The sequence below is a fragment of the Myxocyprinus asiaticus genome, chromosome 45 (genome assembly GCF_019703515.2).
Source record: "Myxocyprinus asiaticus isolate MX2 ecotype Aquarium Trade chromosome 45, UBuf_Myxa_2, whole genome shotgun sequence".
Taxonomy (NCBI): Eukaryota; Metazoa; Chordata; class Actinopteri; order Cypriniformes; family Catostomidae; genus Myxocyprinus; species Myxocyprinus asiaticus.
This window is the reverse complement of record NC_059388.1, coordinates 14,635,203-14,648,636: the sequence shown is the minus strand read 5'-3', so window position 1 is coordinate 14,648,636 and position 13,434 is coordinate 14,635,203. Positions and strand designations below refer to the sequence as shown.

The following is a 13,434-nucleotide window of genomic DNA, read 5'->3' as shown; positions in this document are numbered from 1 at the left end:
TAATTCTGTTACGCACAAATTAGCTGGTATTTTGGTGAAAAACAAACATTTTCTTTGATTGTTTAAAAATGTATTGTGCATTACACACTAATCCCAGTTAAATCAACATATAATGTGACTAAATTCAGTATATTTGATATAACCTGTTTATTACCTCAGTTATAAGTAATAGAGAGAAAGATTTATTTAGTCCATGAAGTACTTGTTCCTGGATTGGCGTTAAAGTGCTATAATTTTTTGATGGGAATGTTGTTCCTGGACAAACAAAGGATGTTGATCGAACATGCTTGGTTAAATCACGCTGGACAATAACGGATGTTCCAGAGTTGGCATAACCCTCCATATATACTGTAAACACAAATGATCCACAATCACTTGTGCTTGTTAGCTCAGTAAATAGCCAACCCTTATCTTAACTATACAGGCAAATACTAAGTTATTATGAGTCTGCATAATAACTAATTCTGGCAAAAGGAAATTTTTAAACATTTCCTTTTGCGCAAAGAATGCAAATAAGGAAGAATGACTGCGAAATTCATATTGTGATGAAATTCCATCAATGATTAAAATCTCACAAAAGACACTCTATATTATATGTGATAAGACTAATTACATGAAACAACTCAAGACTATATAAAACATTCTATTCTGGGTTGGACACGATGCATACCTGCATGAGAACTGGCCAATAAGGATGCAGGCATTTGGCAGGCACTATGTGGTTGTAAGGCCTCTGTTTTCAGAGGATTCCTTTGCAGAGCAGCATGAGAGGATCAACAGGAGTCGCAAAACTCTACAGGATCATCTGAAAAACTATTTCACGTAAGAATTATTGACTAAAATCAAATGCACGACTCAGTAAGAATCTTCATTGTTATAGTCATTCCTCAATGTAAGTCAGTCTTTCATTCTATTAGATTTCCTTCTACAGTGTCAAGAAATGTACATTTATTATTTCAGATCTTATTAAGTTTATGTCTTATGCATTTAAATCAGAGTGCACTAAAATTACATTCATTGGATGCATTAAACTGAGAAAATGCCTAATTATCCATGGAAAGAAATTCAAAAAATGCATCAAGAAGCTGTAGTGAATTCTGTTTATATTTCTTACATTGTAGTTGTGATTCAAACCGTGCAAAGAATGTGGCCCTTTCCCTTCTGCCCATCATTGGATGGATGAAGAACTACAAGATCAAAGAATGGCTGTTTGGTGACATAGTTTCTGGCATAAGTACAGGATTAGTGGCAGTGCTACAAGGTAACGCATATTTAGTAACATACAATTAGGGTAAAATAATTCTGGAAAATGTGAATAATTAGGTTTGCTTGCGATGGAAAGATGTCGCTAAATTCTTAAATCATTATTTCTTTGTTAATTGTTTTTTATTTTTTTTTACATATTTTTATTGGAATATAAAATGAATACAGAAAGTTAGAAAGTTCTAACATGTATGTATACATATACAAATAAATATACACTACCGTTTAAAGTTTGGGGTCACTTATTCTTTTTTGTTTTTTAAATTTTTGAATAATAGTAAAGTCATCACAACTATGGAATAATAGAAATGGAAATATGGGAATTATGTTGTGAAAATAAATCAAAACTGTGTTATATTTTAGCATCTTCAAAGTAGTCACACTTTGCCTAGATTTTGCAGAAATGTACTCTTGACATTTTCTCAACCAACTTCTTGAAGTATCACCCTGGGATGCTTTTTAAACAGTACTGAAGGAGTTCCCATCTATGTTGGGCACTTAGTGGCTGCTTTTCTTAATTATTCGGTCCAAGTCATCCATTTCAAAAACTTTTTTTTTTTCAATAAAATTTTTGTTTTGTAATTAAATATATTAATATGTTGGCACAATTATATTTTTGTTTACAAAACTAATTTCAAACATTTAAGCATGCCTTCAGATCAAAAGATTTTTAAGATCATGAGAAACTTTTCAGGCAAGTGACCCCAAACTTTTGAATGGTAGTGTACATTTTTTATTCCTCTGAAGAATCACCTTAATTATTCTGGGAGTTTTGCCCTGCCATAAATATGTGGAAATAGCCCCATCCAACAATTAAAAAAAAAAAAGATTTAGTTAGAAACACTGGAAGAGTCTGAAAAAGAAACAGAAATCTAGGTAAAACATTCATTTTAATTGACTGAATTCTACTAACTAATGTAAGTGGTATCGTATCCCAGCGCTGTAAATCTGATTTAACTCGAGTAATCAATTTAGTAAAATTATTTTGAGAATGTGAAATATTAACACCCAAATATCCAAACTGTGTGGGAGGTAAACGAAATGACAACACCCCTACTTGATATTATTTACCGAAAAACACTCACTTTTATTAATATTAAGCCTATATCCTGAAAAAGATCCAAAGGTGTTAAGAATATGTAAAATAAGGGGGCCTGGGTAGCTCAGCAAGTAAAGACGCTGACTACCACACCTGGAGTCGCATGTTCGAATCCAGGCTGTGCTGAGTGACTCCAGTCAGGCTTCCATAGCAACCAATTGGCTAGGGTGGATAGAGTCACGCTGGGTTAAACTCCTCGTGGTCGCTATAATGTTGTTCTCGCTCTCGGTGGGGCGAATGGTAAGTTGTGCATGGATGCCATGTAGAATAGTGTGAAGCCTCCACACGCACTAGGTCTCTGCTCAACAAGCCACATGATAGAATCCGCAGATTGATGGTCTCAGATGCAGAGGCAACTGTGATTCATCCTCTGCCACCCGGATTGAGGCGAGTCACTACGCCACCACGAGGACCAAGAGCACATTGGGAAATGGGCATTCCAAATTGGGGAGAAAAAGAAAAAAGGAATATGTAAAATATTTGGAAACAAAGTAACAAGATCAGAAACATAGAGCAACAGGTCATCTGCCTAGAGCAACACACAATGTTCTATACCTCCCCTAATAATACCAGAGAAGAGAAGTGAGGTTTTCAAAGCAATGTAGAGAGGTTCAGTTGCTAAAGCAAATAATAAAGGTGACAGGGGACACCCTTGACAAGTACCGCTGGTAAGGGGGAAGTACTGTGAACTTTGAAAATTTGTCATCACATTTGCAACTGGAGCATCCAATATAGTAAATAAATAATTCCACTCCACCTGATCGAAAGCCTTTTCTGCATCAAGAGAAATGACCATCTCACTGGTTGGAATAGTGGATGGAAAAATAATAATATTTAAAATGTGCAGAATATTGGATGATAATTGCCATCCCCAAATAAAAAACAGTCTGGTCTTCAGAGACTATTTTAGGTAGACAAGGATCCAGATGGCACGCCAGAACCTTAGTTAGCAATTTAACATATGAATTTAACAAGCTTACTGGCCTCCAACTGCCACATTCCTCTGGTTCTTGTCCCGCTAAAGTATAAGCTAAATAGAAGCCTGAGTAAGAGTTTGGGGGAGAGAACCATTTTTTAAGGAATTGTTATACATATCTAACAATAAGGTTGCCAGTTGTTCAGCAAACCTTTTGTAGAATTCAGTCGGATAGCCGTCTGGACCTATTGCCTTATCACTTTGCATCTGCTGAAGACCATTTGATATCTCATCTAAACTCAGAGGTTTAGCAAGTTCATCTACTGCATCTGTGTCAATATGTGGTAGGTCTAAATTATTAAGAAAATGATCCATAACAGAATCATCTTTAGGTGATTCTGATGTATAAAGTTCAGAGTAAAAAACAAAAACAAAACATAATTTATGTCAGAAGGATTTGTGATTAAGGTACGGAGTTAAATTCTTAAAAGTCATGGTGTAAAAAAATAAATAAAGATGCAACTGCATGAATTTTGCACATGCCGTCATAGCTCAGCAAGCATACAGACAGCTGTCTAAATATCACACATTTTTAACCTTTATTCAAACATAAGCCAAATGAAAAGCAAACTTCTAAGACCATAAATAATAGGTGATTAGAGAGACCTTTTGTGGTTTTGAAACATTAACGCAAATTCTTTTTTGTGATTATTGTGTATCAGGACTTGCATTTGCTTTGTTGGCCTCCTTACCACCTGGATATGGACTGTATACTGCATTTTTTCCTGCGATAGTCTACTTCTTTTTGGGCACCTCCCGACACATCTCAGTAGGTGTGTGCTATTTCATGCAATACATTTACAGTGTATACACTCACTGAGCACTTCATTAGGAACATTATGGTCCTAATAAAGTGCCCAACGTGGTCTTCTGCTGTTGTAGCCCATCTGCCTCAAGGTTCGACGTGGTTTGCATTCTGAGATGCTATTCTGCTCACTACAATTGTAGAGTGATTATCGGAGTTACCGTAGCCTTTCTGTCAGCTTGAACCAGTCTGGCCATTCTCCCTTGACCTCTCTCATCAACAAGGTGTTTCCGTCCGCAGAACTGCCCCTCACTGAATGCTTTTTGTTTCTGGCACCATTCTGAGTAAATTCTAGAGACTGTTGTGTATGAAAATCCCAGGACATCAGCAGTTACAGAAATACTCAAAATACTCATGCCACGGTCGAAATCACTGAGATCACATTTTTCCCCATTCTGATGGTTGATGTGAACTGAAGCTCCTGACCTGTATCTGCATGATTTTATGCACTGAACTACTGCTGGCACATTAATAAGTAGGTGTACAGGTGTTCCTAATAAAGTGCTCGGTGAGTGTATGTGTACACAGCCAAACAGATGGCTAATTAATTAGACATTCTAATTAAGTGAAGGACATAAGTAAAAGTGGCTGTTAATTCTTATTGGACGGTGGATTTTTTTAGGGGCTTTTCCCATTCTCAGTCTAATGGTGGGTGCTGTTGTCACACGGCTGGTGCCTGATGAAGGACCTGCAGTAAACATCACTGGATTTGAGGGGTTGAGCATTGAAGAGCAAAGAGTTCTAGTTGCTTCCACTGTAACTTTTCTCATGGGGGTGTTTCAGGTACATCACAGTTCTTTTCATAAGGGCCAATTAAAATAACAGGTTTTTCATTATTATTTTTTTTTTTTTATTAACTTGAACAAATTTTGTGTTGTTGACCCGTTTAGCATGTGTAATCTCTTCTCTTCATTCAGCTCATAATGGGGCTACTACAGGTGGGCTTCATTGTCATGTATCTGTCTGATACTCTGGTGTCTGGATTCACCACTGCAGCTGCTGTTCAAATCCTGGTTTCCCAGCTCAGATTTGTGTTGGGACTGGACTTTCCTGGTATAAATGGCCCACTTGCCATTATATATGTGAGTAAAAATGAAATCCTGGATGCCTTTTAATGCACCAGCAATATAGGAATTAGTATTTAATAGTTTTATATGACTTGTTGGTCGACATATATCAAACATTTGGTCTTTGATTTCAGACCTTGGTGGAAGTTTTCTCTCGAATCACTAACACAAACATGGCAGATCTGGTGACATCTATTGTGATCATGGCAGTGGTGCTTATTGTGAAAGAGATCAATGGTAGATTTAAGTCGAAACTACCTGTGCCGATACCTATAGAGGTCATCATGGTGGGTAGAATTATTGAGTAAACACATGACAACATTAAGACAAAATATATTTTCTTAACCAAACCTCACCACTTCATGTACATCTACCCATCAGACTGTTATTGCTTGCGGAGTCTCTTTTGGATTCAATTTCGAAGAGAGATTTGGCATGGTAGTTATTGGGGAGATGGTGAATGGGTAAGAAATCTAGAATATTGACGGACGCCTTAAAATTTCTTTTTGAGTAGAAACAGATATATTGTGCAAGTCAAAAGACTTGACATCTCTTATTTGATCTTAGATATGAATCTCCTGTTGCTCCAAATCTGGAAGTCATTGAGCACAGTGCAGTGGAGGCTTTCCCTTTGGCCATAGTAGGATTTGCTGTGGCTTTCTCAGTAGCTAAAGTCTACTCTGTCAAACATGACTACACAATCGACGGAAACCAGGTCAGTCTAAAGCAGGGACTAAAAACCGAAAACAAACAAACATTTTTGAAGAACATAACCAAAGTCCATTTTAATCGTTCCATGTTGGTTAATTTCGTTCCACTATTTATTTATTTTTTTTTTTCATGAAACCAAAGTCTAAATGGTTTATTACAATAATTTTTCAGAATTACACCATTTCCTGTTGCCCAAAAAATTAAGCTTCTCTCTTTATCAGTTAAACATGATAAGCATGTGCTTTGATTCTGAAGGAAACCGCTGCATCACACATTTCATTGCCTTAATGCATGTTGTGGATTTAGCCTTCTGTGACATGCTGAAGACATTTTAGATAATTATATATAATTACTAAGTATACAGTACATGCCCGTTAATCCAGATACAAGGAAAATACTGAGGTAAAAAGTACATTTCTCAGTTGTTTCCAAGTCTTCACTGAATTATTGTTAGTTATGATGCACTGATACAGATTTGATGCTTCAGCAGATCTGTAATTAAAACAAATAATTTAATAATTATTACATGTTTAAAATAAAATAATTCGACCCGCATAAAATAGACGTTTAGTCCAAACATGCCCAAGCAGTGTGTGCATGCATGCAGGAAAGAAAGATTTTGGTTATTAATTGATTTTAGATGGCCAGATGTAATTTGGAAATATTCTTAATATTTTTGGGGATATATTTAATATTAATAATACATTTATTGAAAAGATATTATTTTATATAGGCTACTTTATACTTTCTAAGATGATAATTCCCCCACATGGGGAATAAAATGTAATAGCTTAATATCACTTATTTTGGGCGTGATTTTCCAGACCAGGTCCCTCTTTTTCTTTTTTGGTCCAAAGCAATTCAAATTCTGGGGTAACACCTCAAGTATTATTTTGGAAAATGGACAAGCTTTTAATGGACTTATCTGCATGTAATAGGAGCTAATTGCGTTTGGGGTGAGCAACATTTTTGGGGCATCTTTTCGTTCATTTGCTGCCAGCACAGCCCTTTCGAGGACTTCCATACAGGAGAGCACAGGAGGGAAGACGCAGGTAAACTATCACGTCATTCCTTCTTTTCTCAACTCTGTTAACTCCACTTAACATAATATAGGGATCATGGAATGTTCTAATTCTGCACATAATGCCTGAACAAAACAAAAAAAAAAGGCTTAAAAAATATTTTTGTACACTAAATGGGATCGGTAGTTGTTAATATTACCATTACATTCTTAAACTTTCTAATCATTCATAAAGACATTACTATATCACTCAGTTCATATCTTCTTAAGAAACTACTCAATGACTTGATAAAAAATAACTTGTTTTATAACATCTGTAGATAGCTGGTATTCTGTCTGCCATGATGGTACTGATTGTCATTGTAGCAGTAGGATTCCTGCTTGAGCCATTGCCCAGGGTGAGAATTTTAGCTGTTAATACACAATACAAACAGCATAAAGTAATGTAGGCTGTTTATCTCATTGTAGTGATGTAGGAGTCGATCTACAAAAAATGCACAATTAATAACCATTTTTCTTTTCTATTCAGTCTGTTCTGGGTGCTCTGGTGATTGTTAATCTGAAAGGCATGCTGATGCAAGTCAAAGAGCTGCCGTTCTTATGGAAGAATGATCGGCCTGATTTTGTGAGTTCCTGTTTCCAGTACCTCTGACTTCAACATCTGACTTTCAGTACCTGCTTCAACATCTTTTTTTTTTTAAAGCTAGATGTTCCAAACAACCAAATCAGATGCTAATCTAAATAAAAGCATGTCTAGGTCAGTATTTTAAGCCAATATCTTTCCTTTTGCTTTCAGGTTACCTGGGTGGTGACCTTTGTGGCTACTATTATCCTGGGTCTGGATCTGGGGTTGGCTGTGGGCATTGTGGTCGAATTGTTCACTGTGGTCTGCAGGGCTCAGTTGTGAGTAGATTCATTTATGATACCTTTAAAACTAAGTCTAAGTGTCCGTTCAGACCTTAGTGTTCTTGTGTTAAAAAAAAGCTAGAAGCATCTCAATGAATGGAACAGAATGCAGATGTCTTAAGACACGTTTTTAAAAGCTAAAATTCTTTTAACGTGACACAATGCAAAATTTGCCGATCGGGCGCAAGAGGCTCAAAAAACATCGAGATGGTCAAGACATGCATCTAGCGCATGAAAACACGTTCGGTGTGAACAGCCCCTGCGAATTGTTTTTCTATATAAACATGTGTTAGAAGGATGTCTCGCTTTTTTCAGTGACTCTTGCGGAGGACTGCAAGGACTGACCGACCCCTAGTATGAACCCTAACATGGCCAAACTATTGTTTTGCTTTGTATGTGGCAGCCCACGATGCTCCCTCCTGGCAAACATCACAGGAACTGACATCTACAGGGATCGCAAAGACTACCTCTCTGTGAGTACTCATCTCTTTTTCCCTTCCTCTTGATTCCTCTTTCTTTTACACATACCGAAGAATGTTGTTTTAAGTGTTTTTATTTAATGTTAGATTTACGAACCTGATGGAGTTAAAATATTCAAAATCCCTTCACCTATCTTCTTTGGTAACATAGACTTCTTCAGAGATAACCTGGTGAAAGCAGTAAGTTTTTCTTTTTTTATCCACATCAAAAGTGTCTCCTTACCATTAGGCTCTGTGTTGACAAAGGAGTGTGTTGTATATATGGAGTAAATCTTTGTTTTTCTCTAGGTGGGTTTTAGTCCTCTAAGTGTTTTGAAGAAAAGAAACAAAGCCCTGCGAAAGATCAGAAAAATGTTGTGTAATGGAGAACTGGATGTGTCTGATGTATGTCCAGTCCATTTAATACTATTCTATAATAAATTATTTTGCATTCCTCTGGTCATTATATATATATACATCCTTTCCTAATCTAGAGAGGCCTTCAGATAAGACATCAACCATCTGCTGAAAATTCAGAAGATGAAAGCAACTTGGAGGGTCTGGATCAGCCCACAGATTTCTCTGACCTTTCAATCCAGGTGAACTGGAACGCAGAGCTCCCTGCCAACATCTGTGTCCCTCCTGTGAACATCCACAGTTTGGTCCTGGACTTCTCTGCGGTCTCGTTCCTTGATATATCTGCACTCAATGGCCTTAAAACGGTAAATATCTGAATATGAGGTACAGTATATTGTACTGGGTCTGGTTTATATGCCTAATTATTTTAATCCTTGGTCATGTTTTTATACAGACCCTGAAAGAGTTTATACGAATTGAGGTGGACGTCTACATTGTTTCCTGTGATGGTAAAACAACCTCCTTTAATTTTCTTAATTACCAGCCATTTTGTCCCAAATGCTCTTCATTAAAAGAATATATTACGGGTTCATCACAAGTTAAGCTCAATCGACAACATTTGTGGCATAATGTTGATTACCACAAAAATTAATTTTGACTTGCCCCCCTTTTAAAAAAGCAAAAATCGAGGTTACAAGTGAGACACTTACAATGGAAGTCAATGTGGCCAATTTTTGAAGGGTTTAAAGGCAGAAATGTGAAGCTGATAATTTTATAAAAGCACTTACATTAATTCTTCGGTTAAAACTTGAGGATTATTTGAGCTGTAAAGTTGTTTAAATCATCATTTTTATGGTCATTTTAGGGTTTACAGTGTTATGTCATTGACAACAAAGTTGTAAAAATTGGCTGTAACTTTACACAGAAAAGGCTAATAAAAGGTTTTATCACACTAAAATCATGTTAACACGCATATTGATTACATTTTGTGACTATACTTTTCGAAACTGAGTATTTTGCGATTGGCTCCATTCACTTCCATTGTAAGGGCCGCACACTGTAACCCTTTTTGCTTTTTTTATTTTTTAAAGAGCTTAATTTGATGCCAGAATATTCCTTTACATGAGCTCCGCACTCTTTACAGTGTACATCATGGAGAAGCTTCATCGATGTACATTTTTTGATGAAGAGATTAAGACGTCCATCTTTTATCCCACGCTGCATGATGCCATGTTGCACATTCTGCAGATGCATCCAGATTATCGACATGCAGAAAAGGTACATTAGATGTTTTACTTTTCTTGATGCATATTGGATGAAAAGTTTAAATGTACTTCATGACTTCACAGACTTTCTAAAGTAAATATGTTTACAACAACCATAAACAAGCTACTGTCTTCGTTCTTTGTAATCCATACTGATTATCTGTGTTTATCTTGCTTGCAGTATATATACAGAAGCATTCCAAGAGTGTGAAGAAGAGCAAATTATGATTTGAAAACCCAAATGAAATGCAAGAAATGTTGACAGCTGTATGAACAAAGAGGGATCACAGTACATGATATATCTAAAGCTGACCAATGGGCACAGGCTGTTTTGAATTAAATACACTACTGCAGCTTAGAATGGAACACATTCAGTGTGACCATGGTTACCAGTTTCTACCTACTCAAACAGGTCTTACTGTTTTTTTCCAGTCATCCGGTACCTACCGCATGTTTTCCCTTCTTCTCAGAGTGCAAAGTATACAAACGACCAATCAAAGACTTTAACGTGAGCGGCGCGACGCAACGCAAATAAACTAGAATCTGTGACAGAGAGCGTTCTAGTTGTATCGCGTCGCGAGGTTCCGATTCCTGTGTAGTCTTCACAATCCCAAAGAAGATGAATATAATATGTGCTGCAAAGCCTGCTGAGGCCATTATGTTGTTTTATATATCTTGTCTGTTACGGCTACATTGCATGTTTTAGTTTTTTTTACGTGAGAAATGTAATATTTCATAAATTTCCTCCTGTGGAGAGTAGACAAACCTACAGGAATTATGTATTAGTTAAAGGGATAGTTCACCCAAAAATGAAAATACTTTCATCATTTACTCACCCTCATGCCTTCCCAGATGTGTACGACTTTCTTTCTTCTGCTGAACACAAACAAATAGTTTTAGGAGAATATTTCTGCTGTGTAGGTCCATACAATGCAAGTAAATGGTGAGCAAAATTTTGAAGCTCCAAAAAGCACATAAAGGCAGCATGAAAGTAATCCATGTCTTCAAAGGCAATCCAAGCAATTTTGGTTGAGAACAGACCAAAATATAACTCCTTTTAGACTGTACAGGTGCATCTCAATAAATTAGAATGTCGTGGAAAAGTTCATTTATTTCAGTAATTCAACTCAAATTGTGAAACTCGTGTATTAAATAAATTCAGTGCACACAGACTGAAGTAGTTTAAGTCTTTGGTTCTTTTAATTGTGACGATTTTGGCTCACATTTAACAAAAACCCACCAATTCACTATCTCAAAAAATTAGAATACATCATAAGACCAATAAAAAAAACATTTTTAGTGAATTGTTGGCCTTCTGGAAAGTATGTTCATTTACTGTATATGTACTCAATACTTGGTAGGGGCTCCTTTTGCTTTAATTACTGCCTCAATTCGGCGTGGCGTGGAGGTGATCAGTTTGTGGCACTGCTGAGGTGGTATGGAAGCCCAGGTTTCTTTGACAGTGGCCTTCAGCTCATCTGCATTTTTTGGTCTCTTGTTTCTCATTTTCCTCTTGACAATACCCCATAGATTCTCTATGGGGTTCAGGTCTGGTGAGTTTGCTGGCCAGTCAAGCACACCAACACCATGGTCATTTAACCAACTTTTGGTGCTTTTGGCAGTGTGGGCAGGTGCCAAATCCTGCTGGAAAATGAAATCAGCATCTTTAAAAAGCTGGTCAGCAGAAGGAACCATGAAGTGCTCCAAAATTTCTTGTTAAACGGGTGCAGTGACTTTGGTTTTCAAAAAACACAATGGACCAACACCAGCAGATGACATTGCACCCCAAATCATCACAGACTGTGGAAACTTAACACTGGACTTCAAGCAACTTGGGCTATGAGCTTCTCCACCCTTCCTCCAGACTCTAGGACCTTGGTTTCCAAATGAAATACAAAACTTGCTCTCATCTGAAAAGAGGACTTTGGAACACTGGGCAACAGTCCAGTTCTTCTTCTCCTTAGCACAGGTAAGACGCCTCTGACATTGTCTGTGGTTCAGGAGTGGCTTAACAAGAGGAATACGACAACTGTAGCCAAATTCCTTGACACGTCTGTGTGTGGTGGCTCTTGATGCCTTGACCCCAGCCTCAGTCCATTCCTTGTGAAGTTCACCCAAACTCTTGAATCGATTTTGCTGGACAATCATAAGGCTGCGGTTCTCTCGGTTGGTTGTGCATCTTTTTCTTCCACACTTTTTCCTTCCACTCAACTTTCTGTTAACATGCTTGGATACAGCACTCTGTGGCAATGAATGTTTGTGGCTTACCCTCCTTGTGAAGGGTGTCAATGATTGTCTTCTGGACAACTGTCAGATCAGCAGTCTTCCCCATGATTGTGTAGCCTAGTGAACCAAACTGAGAGACCATTTTGAAGGCTCAGGAAACCTTTGCAGGTGTTTTGAGTTGATTAGCTGATTGGCATGTCACCATATTCTAATTTTTTGAGATAGTGAATTGGTGGGTTTTTGTTAAATGTGAGCCAAAATCATCACAATTAAAAGAACCAAAGACTTAAACTACTTCAGTCTGTGTGCATTGAATTTATTTAATACACGAGTTTCACAATTTGAGTTGAATTACTGAAATAAATGAACTTTTCCACGACATTCTAATTTATTGAGATGCACCTGTATATCTTGCCATTGCAGTCTCTAAGCACAATCATGATTCCAAGCTTGTTTACATTTCCTAGTGATTGAAGCATGCACAGAGCGCTAGAAAGTGTAATAGAGTTTAAAATCATGATTGCCAAGGAAACTTCTGATGTCAAGATTTATAGTGAAAAAGTTATATTTTGGTCTGCTCTCGCCAAAAAAACAATTAGATCGCGTCAGAAGACATGGATTAAACCACTGGAGTTGTATGGATTACTTTTATGCTGCCTTTATCTCCTTTTTGGAGCTTCAAAATTTTGGTCACCATTCATTTGCATTGTATAGACCTACAGAGCTGAGATATTCTTCTAAAAATCTTTATTTGTATTCTGCAGTTCATTTTTGGGTGAACTATTCCCTTAAAAGTAACAAAATAAATTTGCAAAACACCTTTAAAAACATTTCTTTCATGTAAATATTTTTGTAATAAATGCATGCTTAAAACATTTATTTTAATAAACTAGAAAAAAAAAACATACATGTAGTCTGTTATTCATTTTGCAACAAAATTTAAGTAAGGTCTGGTGAGAAAAATATGGAAACACTTGAGCATATTATTGCAAGATACACATGTGCCTTGTATTATGTGTTTTATAAACAAAACTCAACACATCAGAAGATTTTCCATTATGCATGTTTTTCCACTGACTATTATGATAAAAAAAAAAAAAAGTTTTGAACTTGTATAGAATGAGACAGGCATACAGTACACTATATTAAAAAGATAATAATCGCCTGTTAGTTATGAGCCTATGATCATTATGATTGAGTTTTTATGATTATTTTAGTAAAAGATATTGATGAAACAGTCCAGTTTAAGTGATATACAAGATAAATAAAACAATAAAAGC

The 13,434-nt window shown here is 36.6% G+C and overlaps 1 protein-coding gene across 1 annotated transcript; it reads left to right on the top strand.

The window, feature by feature from the left end:
- The first annotated feature begins 681 nt into the window (after window positions 1-681).
- Window positions 682-10,955, top strand: slc26a3.1 (solute carrier family 26 member 3). The gene is made up of 19 exons (XM_051687935.1): window positions 682-822; window positions 1,122-1,261; window positions 4,001-4,111; window positions 4,766-4,926; window positions 5,061-5,225; window positions 5,345-5,497; window positions 5,592-5,674; window positions 5,778-5,925; window positions 6,860-6,973; window positions 7,263-7,340; window positions 7,472-7,567; window positions 7,739-7,845; window positions 8,252-8,321; window positions 8,415-8,507; window positions 8,616-8,711; window positions 8,801-9,028; window positions 9,118-9,172; window positions 9,808-9,941; window positions 10,110-10,955. The coding sequence occupies exons 1-19, from the start codon at window positions 695-697 to the stop codon at window positions 10,137-10,139; spliced, it is 2,190 nt and encodes a 729-aa protein (XP_051543895.1). The 5' UTR covers window positions 682-694; the 3' UTR covers window positions 10,140-10,955.
- Window positions 10,956-13,434: the final 2,479 nt, after the last annotated feature.